The 18,476-nt window shown below is 54.3% G+C and overlaps 1 protein-coding gene and 1 pseudogene across 2 annotated transcripts in view; both read left to right on the plus strand.

Annotated features, from left to right (window-relative positions):
* Nucleotides 1–18,476, plus strand: part of BCL7A (BAF chromatin remodeling complex subunit BCL7A) — a 28,780-nt gene that overhangs the window by 137 nt on the left and 10,167 nt on the right. For both annotated transcript variants that reach the window (XM_060121515.1, XM_060121516.1), the window contains exons 2-4: nucleotides 6,877–6,958; nucleotides 10,425–10,521; nucleotides 15,006–15,173. In XM_060121515.1, coding sequence (XP_059977498.1) covers nucleotides 6,877–6,958; nucleotides 10,425–10,521; nucleotides 15,006–15,173 — 347 coding nt within the window. The remainder of the gene's footprint in view (nucleotides 1–6,876; nucleotides 6,959–10,424; nucleotides 10,522–15,005; nucleotides 15,174–18,476) is intronic.
* Nucleotides 13,261–13,463, plus strand: LOC132504592 (U2 spliceosomal RNA; annotated as a pseudogene).

The following is an 18,476-nucleotide window of genomic DNA, read 5'->3' on the forward strand; positions in this document are numbered from 1 at the left end:
CGCCGCGGCCGCCCCGAACCCCGAGACCAGATACAAAAAGCCGGCGGGGCGCAGCGCCCCGGGCCGCCCGCGGGCCCAGGAGTTGGAGAGGGCGGGCGGCGCGCGAGCCGGGTCACCTGCGCGCGGCGGGGGCCGCGGCCGCTGCCCAGGTGCGCTCGCGCCAGTCGCCCACCTGGCGCGGCGGCGGCAGCCTGGAGGCGACGGGCGCCCCGGGCCGGGCGGTGGAGCGGCGGGCAGTCCCCGGCGCGGCGCTCGGCTCCCGGGAGGGGGGCTCGGGGCCGGCCCCAGAAGCCATTTCGTTTTGTGCAAGTCACATGAAAGCGGCTTCCCGCGCGCCGGGGCCGCGATGCCGGCGGCAGAGGGGAGAGCGCGAGCTCCATTGTGCAGGCACCGAGCGGGCCGCCGCCGCCGTCTCCGTCTCCTACCCGCGCGCCCCGGGCGGCGCAGCGCCGGCCCCCGCGCCCTTGCCCGCGCCGGGCCTCCCTCTCTCCCTCCCTCCCTCCCTCCTCCCCGGCCGGCTGGCTGGCTGGCTCGCTCGCTCCCCGCCTCCCAGGCCCGGCGCCCTCGAGTCTGCGGAGTTTGCAGAGCGCGAGCCGTTTAAATTTAGCGCTTTGGGCTGCCTGGAGCGAGGGCTCTTGGCGAGGAAGAAAGATGGGGGCGAGCGCGAGGAGGAAACGCCGGCGGCGGCCGCGGGGCCCGGGGCTCCGGGCTCCCCCCTCCCGCCCCGCTGTGCCCGGAGCCGGGCGCGGGGGTCTGGGCAAGCGAATGTTGGGGGCCAGACCCCGGTCCTGGGCCGCGTCTGCCTGTCCGAACCCGGCAGCTTGCGTTTGTTTTGCGGAGACAGCCGTTGTTTTTGTTCTCTGCGCGGGGGGCGAGGGGGACTCGGTGTCGGCCGTGCGGTTTCTCCAGCTCACGTGAGATTCCGTCCGGCGTGGCCTGGTTGTAATTAATACGACTGAACGTTTCCCCGGCCTCGTCCGGGTCTGTCTCGGAATCAGCCCGAGGGCCAGGCCCGAGGCGCCAGCCGATCGCCAGGTTGGGGCGGACTTGTTGAAAACTCCCAGCTCCCGGATTTCAACTTTATTATTTTTTTCCCACGGCCTCACCAGGGTCAGGGAGGGAGAGGAGCCGCAGCGCCGTTCGAGTGTCAGCGCCCGCGGGCTCGTCCTGACCCTTTATTTAAAGCCTGCAAACCCCCGCAGGCCCCGTGGCGGGCTCTGTTTATGTTTAGGGGTGTCATTTCTTGAGTAACGCCTCGCCTCGGTCCCTCAAAACCACGGGGGGCTAGCCTCTAGTCTAGCCGTGTCACAAGTTAGCTGTCCTTTCTGAGTCAAACCCAACAAAAAAGGCAAGAGGAAAATCAATAAAGTCCACGTGCTCCCGGGCCTCCTATGGAAAGGGCTGTCTGCAGATGGCCGGATGCCCGGCCGAGGGCTGGGTTTGGCTCTAGTGGGACAAAGAATTTTCAGAACCGTGAGAAGGGAAGGCCTTCCAAAGTTGAGATCCAAGTCTTCCCTGCCGTGGGAGCTCCCCTGGTGCGCAGGGCGCCCCGTGCCCGGACTGGAGCCATTTAAAAATGGCAGAAACAGCTGCAGGCCAAAACGCACACGGGAAAACAAGCCCACCACCCCCTCTCCTGCGGGATTCCCAGAGGGAAGGCTGGAGTGGTCCCCTGCCTGAACGCCTGTGCAAAGAAAGAGCTGTTGTCTGGGCCTGAGTCCCTTCTGTCAGCAGCCTGGAGGTGAGAAAGGGGTGGGGGCCAGCTGCCTTTCCGTGCTGCGGGAGGCTTGGCGGGGCCTTGCGCTCCAGGTTCCCAGCCTGGCGGAGGCTCCTGCACCCTGACAGCTGCTCTGCTGGGAGGGCAGATGGAGCTGTGTGGGGTTTTCCACCCTGCCGGCCCCAGAGCAGCCGGCCTGGTGGCCCTCAGTGTTGCTTAGCCCGCTGCCGGCGAGGCCTGTGTTTGGGGGGACGAGAGGAGAACGTGTCTCCCTTCCTTTTTTGTGTCTTGGGAAACTACGAGTCAAGTCCTCTAGAAGACCTCAGGCTTTGGTATCTCATGGCTGGGCTTCCAGTGTGACCTTGGGCTAAGCACATAACTTCTCTAACCACGACAAGAGGTTCCTGTGCTACCTTCTCCCCTTCTGGAATAGCATCATGTCTCGAAAAGCACTTATCCTGCACACAGGAGCAGTCGTTAAATGCGGTCCTTACTGTGGGGTAGAAACTTGCATTTTGCTGATATATTTTTTCTTTCTTTTTCTTTTTCTCCTGCCCATTCTAAGTAAAAAAAAGCCTTCACCTTGTTTCCTGGGTTTCCCCAGCCCCGAGAAGCCAAATCTCACCCTCGCTGTGCCTTCAGAATGCGTCTTCCAGTCAGCCCTTGTGGTTTGGGGTTGTTTATTAACTGTGTGGCCACCAACCGTGCATTTCACCACTGGCTGGGACACTGGGTTGCCAGATTTAGCAAATAAAATTATGGGACACCCAGTTAAATTTGAATTTCAGATAAACAACGAAATAATATTTTTAAATACTTCCTTTTTTTTTTTTAGTGTAAGTATGTCCCATGCACTCATTGAGACATACTTAACACTAAAAAAATTATTCGTCATTTATCTGAAATTCCAGTTTAACTCTGCATTCTGTTTTGTTTTGTTTTGTTTTTTTAAATCCAGAATGGAGGTGCCTGGCATACCACTTAGCCTGTAAGCCTAGGGTGGTATTTCTCCTCAGTCCCAGGGACCCCTAAAAATTCCCCCTTCTGCCAGCCCTACCCTTCCCCTGCCCTGGAAAAAGCCAGCAGCCAGCCGTGGCCACCCTGTCGGTAGCTGCCGGCCGTTTCTCCTCTCCTTTCTGTGTCCCAGCAAGGAAGGTTGGTGGAGTGAGAGGCAGCTAGAACAAGAAGGAAGAACGAAATGGTGGGCTCCTTTTGGGGAAGCTGGGGCAGGGTTAGGAGGCCCTGTGTGGGCGGAGAAAAGCAGGGCAGGGGGAGTCTCTGGGCGGGAGGCAAAGCCTTGAGCCTCGAAGTAGGCTTAGGCCTGGGACCCCTGGATCCGTGGTCTGAAGGGTCCCTCGGTGGCTTGTGAAGACAGAGAGGCCTGTTCCCCGAGACTTCCCGCCTGTCTCTGGGGGCGGGGGGAGGTTTGACTGTACCTAAACCCTCACCTTGGTACTTCCAGGGGCACCCTTCTACCAGGCACAGGGCAGGCCAAGCGGGCCTGGGCCTAGTTAGGATGAGGCCAGCTGTAGCCAGGCCTCCTGCAGCATCAAGGACTAGCCCTGAGAAGTGGATCGGAAGTGAGGGGTTCGGAGCCCTCTTTGAGGGAGTCAGGTCACCCTGGCTGGCTAGCCCTTCCTTGGACCTGACCTTGGGGGAACATTAGAAATTGCCCTCGGCCTAGAGAATCTGGGGGGAAGGGTGCGCACAGTTTACACAGGAGCCTGTGCTGGGGAGGAGAGTTTGGGGCTCTATTCCTACAGCTGGGACCTCATTTGCTTCTTTTGTCCAGGAGCCCAAGCCTGGTGGGGAAGAGAGAGGCACTTAAGCCTGGCTGGTTACCAGGGGCCAGCAAGGCAGGAGGGCTCAGGCCGTGCCCAGGGCAGCTTCGTGGCAACGTTGGGCTGCGGCCTGGTGGTTGTGGTGAATCCGAGCCCAGTGCCTGCAGGTGGCGAGACCTGGGGGATCCGAGGGAGCCCCAGGGCCCCATCTGGAGAGAGTCAGTGCTCCTCGGGGCATGTGGGCCCCTCGTGGCCAGGACGTGTTTTTGAGAGTGGCCAGGAATCTGCATCTTAATGTGGGGTCTGGCTTCTTTTTTTTTTTTTTTAAGTCTGGTAATTGATTCAAATTTTTAAAAGTACCGTGCGGGCCAGACAAAACACGCCCGTTGGCTACTTGTTTGCCACTGCAGATGTAATTAAGTACAGCTTAATACCTTCCTTTGGGCTTGGGGGGCTGTGTGTTCTAGGGTGATGGATTTGGAGGTGGTAGTGGGAACTCTCAGCTGCTCTCTGGAGTCCCTGTGTCATTTCCCGAGGCGCTGCCAGGCCGCTGGCTTGATGACACACCCGGCGCTCCCTGGATGTGTCTCCGAAGTACCGGCTACTCACTCAGTGACCCGCCCCTGAGCTCTGGGGCCTGTGTCTCCCTGGGTGGCTGCTGGCCGGATACCAGGCTGAGGTCGGGTTCTCAATGCTCTTCCCTCTGTCCCATGGCCCCTCAATGCCCACACCTAGAAATGCAACTGGAGAACGGTTTCTAATCCCTGGGGTGAGTTGGGAACTCGGACCGAGGGAGGCACCAGAACCTAGCTGTGTTCAGGTCCGAACCTGCAGGGCCTGTAACCTCTCTGGGAAGCTACCTGCCACCTGATACATTCCTCTTGGCTCAGGTGTGGGCTGCGAAGCCCAGATCTGGTACACCTGCTGCCCTGAGAGGTGTCCTGTGTATGGCAAGTCAGTTACTATCAAGCCTTGGATTTGCTGACCTACTGGGGCCCGGGCCAAAGAAGCCAGTTGAGGGGCTTGTGAGTAATGAGTGCCTTTGGCCATTTGCATGGGATTTGGGCGATTTGTCCAGCTTCTGTCACCGATGTGCTCTGTGGAGTCATTTCTTAGTAGTTTTTCATGGGAGACAGAATAGCAGGGGTCAGAGCCCGTGTCCAGTCCTGGTTCTGCCATTGACTAGCTGTGTGACCGTGAGCTACTGGTATAACTTCTCTGGGCCTCCCATTTCCCCATCTATAAAGTGGGGTGACAGTAGTCTCCCTCTCACAGGTCTGTTGGCAATTGTCGGGAGAGAGGGCGTGTAAGTAAAGTGCTTGGCACGGAAGCCCTCAGCGCACAGTGGCCATTATGATTGTTGCTTTGTCACCAAGGTTGTTTCTTGGAACGTCTCTGTCCCTTCCAGGCACCTGCTGATTATTCAGCATGAAGGTGGGGAAAGACTTGGGGTTGTGGATCGTCCATCCTGCCTCTGAGAGGCTGGGGACAGGTGGGTGGTGACTTAGATGCCTGACTTTGTTTAATTCTCTCAGGGCTAAACGGGGCAGGGATGGGGCAGGGGAGGTTGCTTCAAAAGCAGTGTGGCACGGAGCTTTGAACACCGGCTCTGGGGAGAATGACTCCACCTCCCCCTGCCTCAGTTTCTTTATCTGTCAGACAGGAAAGGTGACAGTTACTGCCAGGAGAGGTTATGGGATGATTAGAGCGTGTACAGTGCTTAGCACACAGAAGGCACTAGAAATGGTCACAGTAGAATAAGGAAAAGCCAGGCCCTCGCTTCCGCCAGCCGGGGGCTTTGGGACCCGCACAGGCACAGTTTGGGGTAGGGAAGTGTCCGTGGTTTGGCTCAGCTGGTTTTGAGTGTGCTTGGGCACCCAGAACCCCCAGTAGTGAAGGGGTGCCAGGTGGCGGTAACGTGTCCCACCAGCTTGGGAGGGCTACTTGCCCATGGAGGAGAGGACCCAAGGCCAAGGTCTTGGTGGGGAGGCTGGACGAGGCGCCCACAGCCACACGTAATTCTCGGCTCTGGGGGACCCCGTGTCGCTAGCATTGCTGAGGGCTCCCGGCCGCTATGCCACCTACAGCAGGTGTACGTCTGGCTGTCCCATCAAATCGTGGACTCCAGAGCCCAGCTCCCTGGTTGAAACCCCCGCTTTCCTGCTGAGGGGGGCTCTCCCTTAGCCGTGGTGTCCTCAGGCACGCGGCCTCTGGCTGTCACTCCTAGTGTTAGGGGCAGGAGGTGACAGGACCTGACTCGTAGGCTGCCAGAGGTCGAGGACCGAAGTTGGGAGGCTGGGGTGATATAGCTAGAGCAGGACGATGCTCGAAGCAGAGAGGTAGGAGGAGAGAGTGGTAATTACCATCATTACCCTTAGTGGAAAGCAGTCACCCCCTTTCCTTCTCGTGGCGTGTGATTTGCTTCTCACCATCAACCTGCCTTTGGCAGCTGGGGGCCCCTGGGCACTGTGCCCCAGGAGTTTAGGATGCGGCTGGGGGTGGATGGGGGGCAGCTGTGCAGACGTTAGGAGCTGAGACCCTGGAACTGAAGCCTGTCTCTGAACCGACGTATAGGGTCTCGGGGCAGGCAACCTCCCGGCCGTGGCTGCCCGCGGACAGGGCTGTGCTTCCCTGTCGCAGCCCCTCGGTTTCAGCATCTGGGGACTGCCCTTGGGGCCGAGGCCACTGGGCATCCAGGTTCCCCCCTGCTCTCCATTCTCCGGGGCTGATCTAACTGGCGTTTGCCCGGAAGAGCCTGGGGTGGTTACTCATGCTGTCAGCTCCTGCTTCCCTTCCCACGACCTCGGAGGCAGGGTGCAGGGTGAGGGGGGCAGGGTGAGCCCCTGGGTGCCCTTGGGGAAGACCCTCCCACCCCCACGGAGGAAATGCCCTGTTGGTCTGAAGCCCTCTCTGCTGCCCAGAGGGTCTCGGGTGGCCCAGTTCGCCGGCTCTGGGGGGTGAAGGCTGGAGGAACCGGGGCTGATTCCCTCCATCCAGAGGAATCATCCCAGTGGCAGCCCCGCCTTCCCCTCCGGTCTCACGAGGCACTCTTCCAGGCACAGGAAGCAGTCGACATGCGACATGCTTTGTCTCACTCGCGGCAGCCTGGAGAGATTGACGACCCCATGTGGTCTAGCAGATGGGGAAACTGAGGCTCAGGCTGGCGAAGTGACTTGCCCAGGGGCCCCCAGCCAGCGAGCGGCAGAGCTGGGATTCAAGCCCTCGTCTGTGTGATCCGGAGATGTCCTCTCAGCCCTGCCTGGAGCTGTCACCGCGTCACAGCTGCTCCAAGGGAGTGCGGCCTGTGCCCCCCGCCGGCGTGAGCAAGGGCCTGCCCCCGAAGCCCCCTGGTAATGGGTTCTTCCTCATTCTCTGCAGGGAGAAGAAGTGGGTGACTGTGGGTGACACATCCCTGCGAATCTACAAGTGGGTCCCTGTGACGGAGCCAAAGGTTGACGATGTGAGTATGTGGGGCCGGTCCCCTGGGGTGGGGCTGTCCATCCACACTCCCTCCCATCACAGGGAGAGGGGGCTGTCCACTGCCACCCACCATGCGGGGACCCTGGGGCCAAGGCCACTTGGGCAGCAGAAGGACCCAGCTTAGGGCTGGAGAGGCTGCTGAACCTGTGTCTACCCCTCCCCCCATCATCCAGCCCCAGAGTTTGGCCCTCAGAGAGGTGGGGAATGTCCCCTGTAAGTCACCTCTTCAGGGCTGACAGCCCCATGGTTTGCCAGTGGGCACACTGCTTAGTGCAGAGTTATCCTCTCCCTGAGGCCCTGGGCACCATGGCTTTGGGGTGGGCTTGGCGGTACCTGCAGACGGGTACCTCCCCCATCGTTGTGGTGTCATTCCTGGCACCTGACCATCTGCCAGGCACTACTTTGTGGAGTGAGCTCTTTATCCACTCTGGACAAGGGAAGACACAGGCTCAGAGAGGCAAAGCCGTTTCCCCAGAGTCACATAGCACATGTCAGGTCTTTTGACTCCAAAGCATATACTCTCCACTCTTGGAGAGCCTTCTGGTGGTTGGAGCTGCTGGTGAAGGGTGACCCCAGCGTGAAAGTTTGGTGCGGAGAAGCAGGGGCCATTGACAGGGGAGGGTTCCAGGAGGGGCGGCGACTACGACCGCTAGAGGAAGGCCTCGTGGCTGCGCTTGCTCTCATTGATGACAGAGGCATTGATGACAGACCTGCCCCGCCTCACGGATAGTGTTTCAGCTTGGTGGGTCCCAGGCCAGTTACCCTCAAAGACCCACAGGTCAGCTGCTCTCATTTCCAGTCAAAATCCAGAATGGTCCCACTGACAGGCCTTTGCATGGGCTGTTCGTCCTGCCTGAGTGCCTTCCCTACTATGCAAGGATGGCTCAGCTCACACTGACCACATGCCTCCAGTCGTGACAGTGGGCATGGTTGGTAGGTTTCTAGGGGCCATAAAGCGGGGCAGAGACTTCCCTGGCGGTCCAGTGGTTAAGATTCCACAGTACCACTGCGGAGGGCACGGGTTCAATCCCTGGTCGGGGAACTAAGATCCTGCCTGCCGTGTGGCGTGGCCAAGAATAAAAAAAGAACCGCGGGATAAAGCCTCCCTCCGCAGTCTCCAGTGACCTGCCCCATGAGTCGTGGGTCTCCTGGCAGGGCTGAGGCTCCATTCTTGACCCTTTGATCACATGCAGCCCCTGGGTGGGTCGGTGCTGGGCTGAGAACGTGGGGGCTTGTCATCCCCTCTGGTCCTCGCCTGGGCTGGTCCGTGGAGCCACCAGGGCTGCTTTCCCCAGAGGCACCGACATAGACTGTCCTGGCCTTTGGTGCCGGCCGTTCCGGAGGGAGAGCAGAGTGCAGCCAGCCTCCTCGAAGGCAGCTCCTGGCTCTTGCCCACGTCTGCGCCTTGCACATCATTAGGTGTTGTATAAACGCCGGTTGCGTTTGAGAAGATGTGGTCCCTGCTCTCAAGGAATTTATAATCTTGTAGGGGGAAGATAATTATAGAATAGCATGAAACAGACATCAGGGAAGTGCCAAGTGGATTGTGACGAAGGAGAGAATGTAATATATGGGCTGTCAGGAAGGACAGGGCAGCCTGGGGCTGGGCAAAGACCTCAAGATTTGGATTTGGACAGACTACCCCCAATTAACCTGTGATGCCAGACGGGTGACCCCACCTTGCTGGGTTAGTTCCCTCTTTTGTGCTGTAGAACAGTAACATCCAGCTCCTGGGGTTTCTGCAACAGAGCAAAGGCAGTATATCATATGGGAAGAATTTAGCTCAGCACAGCTGTGCAGACAGTGCTCGGATGCTAATTCGCTGTCATCTCTGAGCCAAGATGTACAATACTCCTCCCCCCTTCCTCTAGGGTGGTGGGTCCCGCGCCTGGCTGAGCCTTAGATCCCCTGGGAGTCTCAACAAAATGCAGGTTCCTGGGCCTCACCCTGGATAGCTGGATCCGAATCTCTGATGGTTGTGGCCGGTAATCTTCAGTGGGAAGGGATAGCTTTCCATGTTTTTGTTTTTGGTTGGTTTATTTTTGGCCGCGCGGCATGTGGGATCTTAGTTCCCTGACCAGGGATCAAACCCACGTCCCCTGCATTGGGAGCGTGGAGCCTTAACTACCTGACCGCCAACAGAAGTCCCTCTTCTTGTTTTCAAACACCCAGTAATGATGTGGTTACATCGTTTTTTTTTTTCTTCAGAACTCTTGAAAATTGTCTTCTCTTAAATAGGTAAAACACGTTACAAAATTCAATTGTTACTTTAAAACTCTTTTGTAAAACTAAAATGATTCACATGCCATAAAATTCACTCTTTTAAAGTGTGCCAGTCAGTGTTGGTATATTTACAGTTGTGCAACCATCACCGCTATAATTCCAGAACATTTTCATTACCCCGAAAACAAAACGCATACCCTCCCCAAGATCCTGGAAACCACCAGTCTACTTTCTGTTTCTATAGGTTTGCATATTCTTCAAATGTTACTTTTTTTTTGCAGTCTTATCTTTTTATACATCTGCTTCCCATCCCGGCTGAACACGTCCAACCCCATCCAGCTCTTTTCCTTGGAGACAACCAGTATTTGTTTATCCTTCCAGAGAGCTCGTGCACGCAAAAATACAAACACACGCTCATTTATGCTCTTCCTTTACCACCAGTGGCAGCATCCTGTTCACATGTTCTGCGCCTTTCTTTAATACATCTTGGAGATACTGAAATATTTTAATATGTGAATATTTCTGCGGATCCTTCCATATTAGTACAGGAAGAGCTTGTACTTGGACTCTGTGATTGTCACATCCCACTGCGTTGAGTGAATGTACTGTAATGTGTTTAACAAGTCTTTTACCAATGGACACAGTTAGGTTGTTTCCACACAATTCCATTCCATCCGTAAAAAATGGAACCATGTACAAAAGCATCCCCTTGACCTTTCCCTCCTCCCCTGGGCTTTCCCTCCTCACCTGGTCCCCAGTGTCGGGCCGGAAGTCAACTGACTGTCTTTGAGGAAGGCAGTCCCAGGGGCCTGAAGATGGTGGAAATGTGTGAGCTGTCTTTTCCATCCCTTACCTGGCATCCCTGTACTGTACCTGCTTCGGGCAGGGTGACCATGACCTTTTCCCCAGAGGAAATTCCCGCCAGCCAGCGTGTTTGCATACCTGCGGGGCTGGCCCCAGAAGCAAGGCAGCCTTACCCCCAGCCTCCCAGCGCAGCCCCGGAAGCCTCCCCTCCACAGGGCTCCTTGATTCCAAAGCAGGTGAGGTTCCTCCTGGGACGTGTTCAAATGCGGGCCAGTGGAGCCCTCCAGAGCCCTGGGGGCTCCAGGATGAGTCAGCGGAATAAAATATTCATCTCGCTCCCCAGGGTCTCACTCGCGCGTGCACACACACACACACACACAATTTGATGACTCGGTTTCTGCATCATTTTTCTCCTCCAGAAAAACAAGAACAAGAAAAAGGGCAAAGATGAGAAGTGTGGCTCAGAGGTGACCACCCCGGAGAACAGCTCCTCCCCGGGAATGATGGACATGCACGGTGAGCTCCCCGCAGCCAGCCAGCCAGCCGGGCCCCTCTCCTGCCCGCAGCACTTGGTTGTGTTTTTGTTTTACCAGCAGGTTTGTTCACATTCCAGTCGAGGGGTAGGAGGGCTGGGCAGGACCGGGAGGCTTCTGTGCCAAGGAGGAGGCTCAGCAGAGGAGAAGAAGCTGCTTTTCCCAGAGCAGCAAAGCCAAGAGTCATAAAATGAGCCAGAGACATTAAATAAGACCTCCTTCTCACCCAGTGACACAAATGTCACAGGACGTGTTCTGTTAGCCCCATGTGCCCAGGAAGTTTTTGGGGGGAATCTTATCTTTTTCCCTCCTGGGCCTGACATATCATATCAATGATTCTTATTTCCTATTTCGCTTGGGCTACTGGGAAGCTCTAACTGGATTTCTGACTTCATGTGAATCAGTCTGGGACCCTAGGACCTTCCCTTCTACATCGACTGCTTAACTTCCTTTGCTGTCTTGTTTCAAAAGTTGTAACCAGTGTCCCACTGATCAGATCCAGGCTGTTGACATGCTTTAGCCAGTCTGCAGTTGTTTTGATGCTGCTGCTGGCTTTTTTTTTACCTTTTTATCTGAGAGGAAAGGCACAAATCGTAAGTGTGTGGCTCCATGAGATGGTCACAAACTGCACACGCCTTTGTCACCAGCCCAAATCAGGACAGAATGTTCCCGGCAATCCCCGTGTTGTCCCCTCCCGGTCATTTCCCAACCCACCATGGAAAACCACTACCTGACTTCTAACCTCAGAGAGTTGAACCAGAAGTTTCTAAAAAATTGAGTTTCTGATATTTATAAATCAGAAAATTTGCATTTCTCCCATCCTTTGAGAAATCAGATCTGCCAGCCCTTGGGCGTGTTCTTCCTCGAGGCCGCAGCCCGCTGCAACAGGAGCAGCTGCCCCTGCGGGGAGAGTGTGGCCTCTCCAGGCCCACCAGGCTCACCTCCTGTTCTGTCCCCAGCCTGGCCCTGCCGGTCTAGGAGCTCCCAGCACTTGCCTTTCTCTGTCTTGATCCCAGCTTCAGTGTCTTTGTACTCCTGACCACCCAAGCCTTTTTGCGCAACAAGGTGATGTTAGATAAATAAACAAGTAAGTCAAGAGGGAATATTGGTTGGATCTAGTTTGTAACCCTCCAGATCTGGGCTGTCTTACTCTGGGGGAAGGGAGGCCAGCAAACTTCCCCATTTGCCCAAACTGACTAGTCTGGAAAACAGTCACAAGCTCCAAGGGCAAGGAGTCCAACTGGCCGTATAATTTTAGTCGGGATGCATTTCATTTTCAGAAATGGGTATTTGAGTTGGGACGCACCCTGTCCCTCTGTCACTGGTTAGCATCCCCACTCTCTGGGGACCGAGGAGGCCCCTGGCCTGGCTCAGTTTCAGTTAATTCATAGAATTACAGGTGAGAACCTTTTCGAGCAGAGGGCAGGATCCCACCTGGATTCTAATGTGACTCTCCTAGGATCTGCCCATCATGGCGTGATCCTGGGCTAGGTATTGAACACGTAGCCTTGGGGTGGTAATGCCTACTTCACAAGGTCGTTATGAATATTGAATAAGATAATCCCTTAAAGGCCTTGGCGTACCAGTAGCTAACATTTAAGAAGCCGTCGCAGTGTGCCAAGCATCTTGCTCAGCCCATTTTGGGCGTTACCTCATTTAATCCTGGTGATGAGCCACCTTTGTACAGACGGTGAAGCTAAGGCTCGAGGAGGCGAAGTAACTTGTGCAGAGTTAGGAAGTTCATAAAGGCCAGTGCTGGCATCTGCAGTCCTTTTGGAGGAGGCAGAATTCAAGTTCACGGCCACTAGCCCAGAAAAATCTAGAATACTGAGCAACCCAGGTCCCTGACTCAGGAACCATGCTCACCTTCCATTTTAGTACATGTGCAGCCGAGAAAGACCGAGTCCGCCTGCAGGGAGTGAAAGCTCAGGGAAAGCTATGGGCCTGGTGAGAGTTATCTGGAAGGCTACAGGCGGGAGGATGGCCACAGGAGGACATGAAGGGACAGGGCATCTGTCTCCAGGATCCACCTGAGGTCAGCCCAAGCATCAGGGTCACGCCGTTACCAGGTTACCAGGCAAGGCTCAGGGCAGCTGACTTGTTAAACATTAGCGCTTACTGTCCTTAATGAGCACGGCCTAACGCTGGGACCCAGAGGCTGAGCCTCCGCCTTCCGTGCTTCCAACACACACGGCCATGTATCTTGGCATAGGAAGCAGGCTGAGATTTTCTCGAAAGGTAAATCGAGGGAGTTTATATCTTTTTTTTTTTTAAGTCCCAGAATTCACGAGAGCATGCTTTTGTGTAATGAGCGCCCCAGAGTACACTTAAAATAAGATGCAATTTACCAAGTCAGGGCTGCAGGGCTGCCTGGTGCTTCCTCACCAGGTTGAGGTAGAGGAAAGACTCGGGGTTTGGGGCTGGGCAGACCAGCCCGACCCAGGGGCTCTGCTGCTGGGACTCAGTTTCCCCATCTGGGAGGTTGTTGAGATTAAACGAGGTGACTGTAAATGCCCTGGCCTGGTGCCTGGCATGTAGTAGGTGCCCTGGATGTGTCGATGTGCTTCTCGTTTTCTCTCCTCTCCTTCCTTCCCTGTCTGTTTCTTTCTTTCTTTCTCTCTCTCTCATTTTTACAAAAATGGCCTTGATCACAGGTGCACAGCATGGCCCAGGAAAGCAGGGTAACACCACATGGGTATCTGTAGTTTAAAATGACTCTTTGCTCGTTTCTCGGCCTTTCGGCTAAGATCGAGTGTAGTATCTGTTCTTATCAGTTTAATATCTGATACGTCCTCTATCCAAGGACAATATATTGAATGGATTTTTGGAGCAGGCGGTTGGAATAGGAGCTTGCTGTGTGTGGATGTGTGTCCCCTCCACACATCGACCTGGTATTGCAGTACCCCCAGGAATGGTGCACCCCCTTGGGGAATAACTCAGTATCAAAAGGCAAACTGTGGGGCCTTCCCTGGCGGTCCAGTGGTTAGGACTCAGCACTTTCACTGCTGAGGGCCTGGGTTTGATCCCTGGTCAGAGAACTAAGATCCCACAAGCCTCACGGTGCGGCCAAAAAAATAATAAAATAAAATGACTCTTTGTGCCCAAGAAAGGGTGTCCAGGGCAAGGGGGGGATGTGCCCCAGGATCCCCAGCTTGGCCCCCCAGCTCAACCCCTAATGCCCTTGCCCAGCTAACTTTCTTCCCCTTTTCCTTTTTATTATGAAAAAATGTCATAATAGAGAATAGTAGAGAGAATAGTAATGATGAAACCCATGTGCCTACCCACCTAGGTTTTCATAACATTATGCCACATTTGCCTCATCTATGTTTTGAATGTGTTAAGTTTTTTAATTGAACTACAATTTACAAGTAAAAAAATGCACAGCTCTCGAGTGTAAAATTCAGGGAATTCTGACAATTGTATGCAGCCCATGCTAGAAGATTTTAAAGTACATTTCCCCACATCATGATACTTAAGTCTGTACCTAAACACTTCAGCACGCATCACTGATAAATGACATTTCTATCTACCCACTGTACCATTATCACTCCTAGAAACATTGCTTCCTTACTTTTAAACTCCAGACTGTATTCAGATTCATTTTGTCCCAAAATGTCTCTCAGAGCTGGCACCTTCAAAACAGGGCACAGATAAATTCCGTATGTCATGCCTAGTTGTGAGGTCTCTTAAATTTCTTTAATCTGTAATACGACAGTAATCTTCTCTGCTTCTCCTTTTATTTTGTTTTCTTTAGTTGCGTTGACTTGTTGGAAAGCCTGGGCCGGTTGTCCTGTAGAATATCCACTTTCTGTGGTGAACTTGTTGCCCTTTCTCTGCCTTTTATTTTGTATCAAGTGGAATTGGTCCACAGCTGGATCAGATCCGATGAAACGGTTTGACAATGCTGCCTTGTGGGACCACTTTGGCCTTTGCGGTGCTTCAGAGCCAGGCCCACAAGATGTCTGGTTTCTTCACCCAGAACGAGACCTCACGTGACCCCCAAAGATTTTGTTTTATTTATTTATTTTTGGCCACACCGCGTGGCATGTAGGATCTTAGTTCCCCGACCAGGGATCAAACCCGAACCCATGTTGCCTGCAGTGGGAGCTCGCATTCTTAACCACTGGACTGCCAGGGAAGTCCCCTTTTTTTTTTTTTTTTTGGCCCAAAGATTTTCAATGTGCCGGGCCACCGTCTGCAGTTGGCTGCTGCTAACACAGGAGTCCCCTCAGTGAGTCGGGGAGGGGGAGCTCAGATGAGCCTCCACCCCGCGCAGGACGTGTGGGGCGGCCCTGGGTGGGCAGCTCAGCGGCCTCAGGAGGAAGAGGTGTCTCCTCCCCCAGGAGAGCGTCCTGTAGGGCTGCGGGCAGCAAGGCCGGGGGGACTGAGCCCCCCCCCCCACGCCTTGAGTCAGCAGCCGCGGCGTTTCATGCTGTGGTTCTGTCCCCCCCACCCCACCCCGTGCAGATGATAACAGCAACCAGAGCTCCATTGCAGACGCCTCCCCCATCAAACAGGAGAACAGCAGCAACTCCAGCCCCGCCCCTGAGCCCACCTCGGCCGCGCCCGGTGACGGCACCGATGCCAAGGCGGATGAGACCCAGGCCGACGGGAAGGAGCTCCCCGGGGCCGAAGGTATGTGCCCTCAGGGGCTGGGCTCAGAGGGGGCCTCTCTCCGGCCAGCCTTCAGCCAGGCAGTTGGAAGGGTCTTTAAGGAGGTCCTGCCAAGTGCCGGCCCCCAGAAGGTGATGGTAGAAGAAAGGTAATGCCTGGAGCTCATATTCTTGAGGGGCAATTAAAAAGAATCATACAATGTAATATTTGGAAAATAAGTGCTTTGGAGAATTATAAAGTAAGAAAGGGCAGTGGGTTAGGGTTGCATTTTAAATAGGATGGTCAGGGAAGGCCTCACTGAGAAGCTGACATGAGAGCAAACGAGGCTCAGGTTAGGGGAGGGAGCAAGCCAGGTGGGAGAAGAACATTGGGGGCGGTGCAAAGGCCCTGTGGCAGGAGCGTGCTCAGCGTGGCTGGGGAAGAAGGCATGAGGGTCTCAACAAGCGAGATGAGGTCAGAGAGGAGGCGGGACCTCGAGTGTCGGGGCTCATAGGCCACTTCACAGACCCGGGTCTTTATGCTGAGTGAGACAGGAGCCCTTGGGAGTTTGAATGCCGTGATATGAAGGATCACCTTGGTTGCTGTGATTGAGATCAGGCGATGGGGAGGCCGGGGCGGAGGCAGGGAGACCAGCGAGGGGGCTACTGTAGTTGTCCAGATGGGAGAGGATGGTGGCTGATGAGGTGGTAAGAAGGGGTCTGATTGCGGAGGACGTGTGTATACGTGTATATGTGTATTTATAGCTTGGTTTATTTTGAGGCTTCTGGCTTCTCTTTCTTTATTTGTTTAATCTTGAGTCTTCTATTTATTTATTTATTTTAATGTTTGTTTATTTGGCTGCACTGGGTCTTGGTTGCGGCGCGCAAACTCTTATTCGTGGCACGTGGGATCTAGTTCCTCAACCAGGGATCGAACCCGGGACCCGTATGTTGGGAGCGCAGAGTCTTAGCCACTGAACCACTGGGGAAGTCCCTCTGGATTCTCTTTAAGTGAAAAATTTTCCAGTATACAGAAAAATTGAACGAATAGTATAATACTCTCCTGTATACCCCCCAGCCAAACTGTTTAATGTTTTGGGGGTTTTGGTTTTTGTTGGAGGGGGGTTGTGGTTTGGTTTGGTTTTTTGTGTTTTTTTGTGTTTTTTTGCTTTGCTTAAAAGTATTTTTTTCTGAGGCCATTTGACATTGAGTTGTAGACCTTATGACGTTTTGTCTCTAAACACTTCAGCATGCATCTTTTAAAAATAAGGACATTCTCTTACGTAGTCACGATGACCATTATTGCACCTAAGAAATTGAACAGTAGTCCCTGATTGTCTAATATCGAGGTGTGTTTCGGGGGCAGAGGTGAGAGTGTGTTCGATGGGCGGTGTGTGGGCTGTGAGAGAGGGGACTGGAGAGTGACTCTCGGCACCTGGAGGGACGGCCTTGCCCCCACCTGTGATGGGAGAGGTGGAAGGGCTGGGCCAGTGGGGTGTGGAGCGTGGAGGGGCAGGGCCAGGGCCATCTGGAGTGCCTGCAGATGCCCGAGTGCAGAGTTGGGGGTTCCAGGGAGAGGTCCGGGCTGATATGCTCTTACCTGGTGGGGCAAGGCAGCTGGCCTGGAGTCCGGGCTTCCAGATGCTTGGGGAGGGCGTGCATCTCCTTGGGAGAAGGACGTCCTGTGTTGCGGAGTTCATTCACATCCCCTTCCGTTCTGTTCCACACACTTCACCCACGTCAGCCCCATGCAAAACTCCATGCCAGTCCTGGGTGACAGTCAGCTGAGTCCCACTCCTGACTCCCAAGAACTCATGGGCAAGACAAGCACTGAAGCTGAGAATTACAGTCTACAGAGGTCGCAGACAGACTAGATCGAGCATGTGGTGTGCGGGTGTGACCATGGAGCCCAGTGGTGTTTTTATTTTTAATTGGAACTCGATGCCGAAATTTTTTTTTTATTGGAGTAAAATTGCTTTACAATGTTGTGTTAGTTTCTGCTGTACAGTGAAGTGAGTCAGCTATATGTATACCTGTATCCCCTCCTTGGACCTCCTTCCCCCCCATCTAGGTCATCACAGAGCACTGAGCTGAGCTCCCTGTGCTTTACAGCAGGTTGTCGATGCCGAAATCGAAAAGTTGAGCGATTTCACTTAAAATAAGATCTATTTCCAGCCTCTCTTGAAAAGTGGGAAGATCTGGCAATACTGGACCTGCACTTCCATTGAGCAGCAACCAACTAGAGCAGAGATGTGTCTGCCTCTCCAGAGAGGGCCAAGAGGACCTACATTCACCAGTTACCACACTCCCCACCACACCCTATTGTCTCCCTGACGCTGAGGCCAAAGGCAGTTGCCATGTATTACACCGTGAGATCACTGTTGTTTTCTGTTTTTGTTTGTTTGTTTTTTTGGCTATGTGGCTTGTGGGATCTTAGTTCCCTGGCCAGGGATTGAACCCGGGCACTTGGCAGAGAAAGCGCAGAGTCCTAACCACTGGACCGCCAGGGAATTCCCTGTTTTTCTCATTGTTGATTTAAAAGGAAAGTTAATATGTTTCTTGAACCTTTTTCTCTAGTAGGAGTGGAAAAGTAAAAGGCTGAGAGGCTGGGGGAATGCACATTTCTTTGAGGAAGAAGAGAATATTCCTTTAGATTTTCTTTAGAAAGCTTATTTGTGTCGGAATTAAATATTTGTCTCATTCATGGCACTGCCTGGCCCCTAAGGGGGCTTTTGAGCTCACAGTGAGATGCAGTAAGGAAAGGGAGCCTGGAAGGCTTCCCAGAGGAGGTGCTGTCTGACTTAGTCTTAAAGGATGAGCAGAGAGAGGAGGGAACTGAGCAACCCAGGCAGAAGGGACTGCAGGGCAGTGCCTGGGGACCTGCGGGGGAAGATGCCCATGTGCCAGGAGCACCTCTGTGAAGGGGGTGCAGGTAACCCTACACAGGGGAAACAACCATGAATTAGGATGCAGATTGAAGTGCGCCCCCAGCTCTCCAGGGTCGTCCCCTTCCTCAGGGCGGACCACTGCTGAGTCTGTTTTGTAGCCTTCCAGAGACAGTCTGCACCTAGAAGCATCTGTATAAGATGATAACCTTTCTCTTTAGAACGCTTTCGCTTAGCCATCACCATGGAGATAATTCCACGTTAGGACACACGGGTTTGTCTTATTTTCTTTACCAGCCTATCATTGAATGACGTGAATGTGCCATGATTTATTTAAATAGTCCCCGCGTTGGTGGTCATTTGGGTTGTTTCTGTCTTTTTCCTACACCGACAGTGCTGGAGGGAGTCTTGTGTGCACGCCTCTTTGCTTCTTTGCTCAGGTGTGAGTGGGTGTGCAGGAC

Source organism: Lagenorhynchus albirostris, chromosome 14 (assembly GCF_949774975.1).
Source record: "Lagenorhynchus albirostris chromosome 14, mLagAlb1.1, whole genome shotgun sequence".
In the NCBI taxonomy this organism is placed as follows: Eukaryota; Metazoa; Chordata; class Mammalia; order Artiodactyla; family Delphinidae; genus Lagenorhynchus; species Lagenorhynchus albirostris.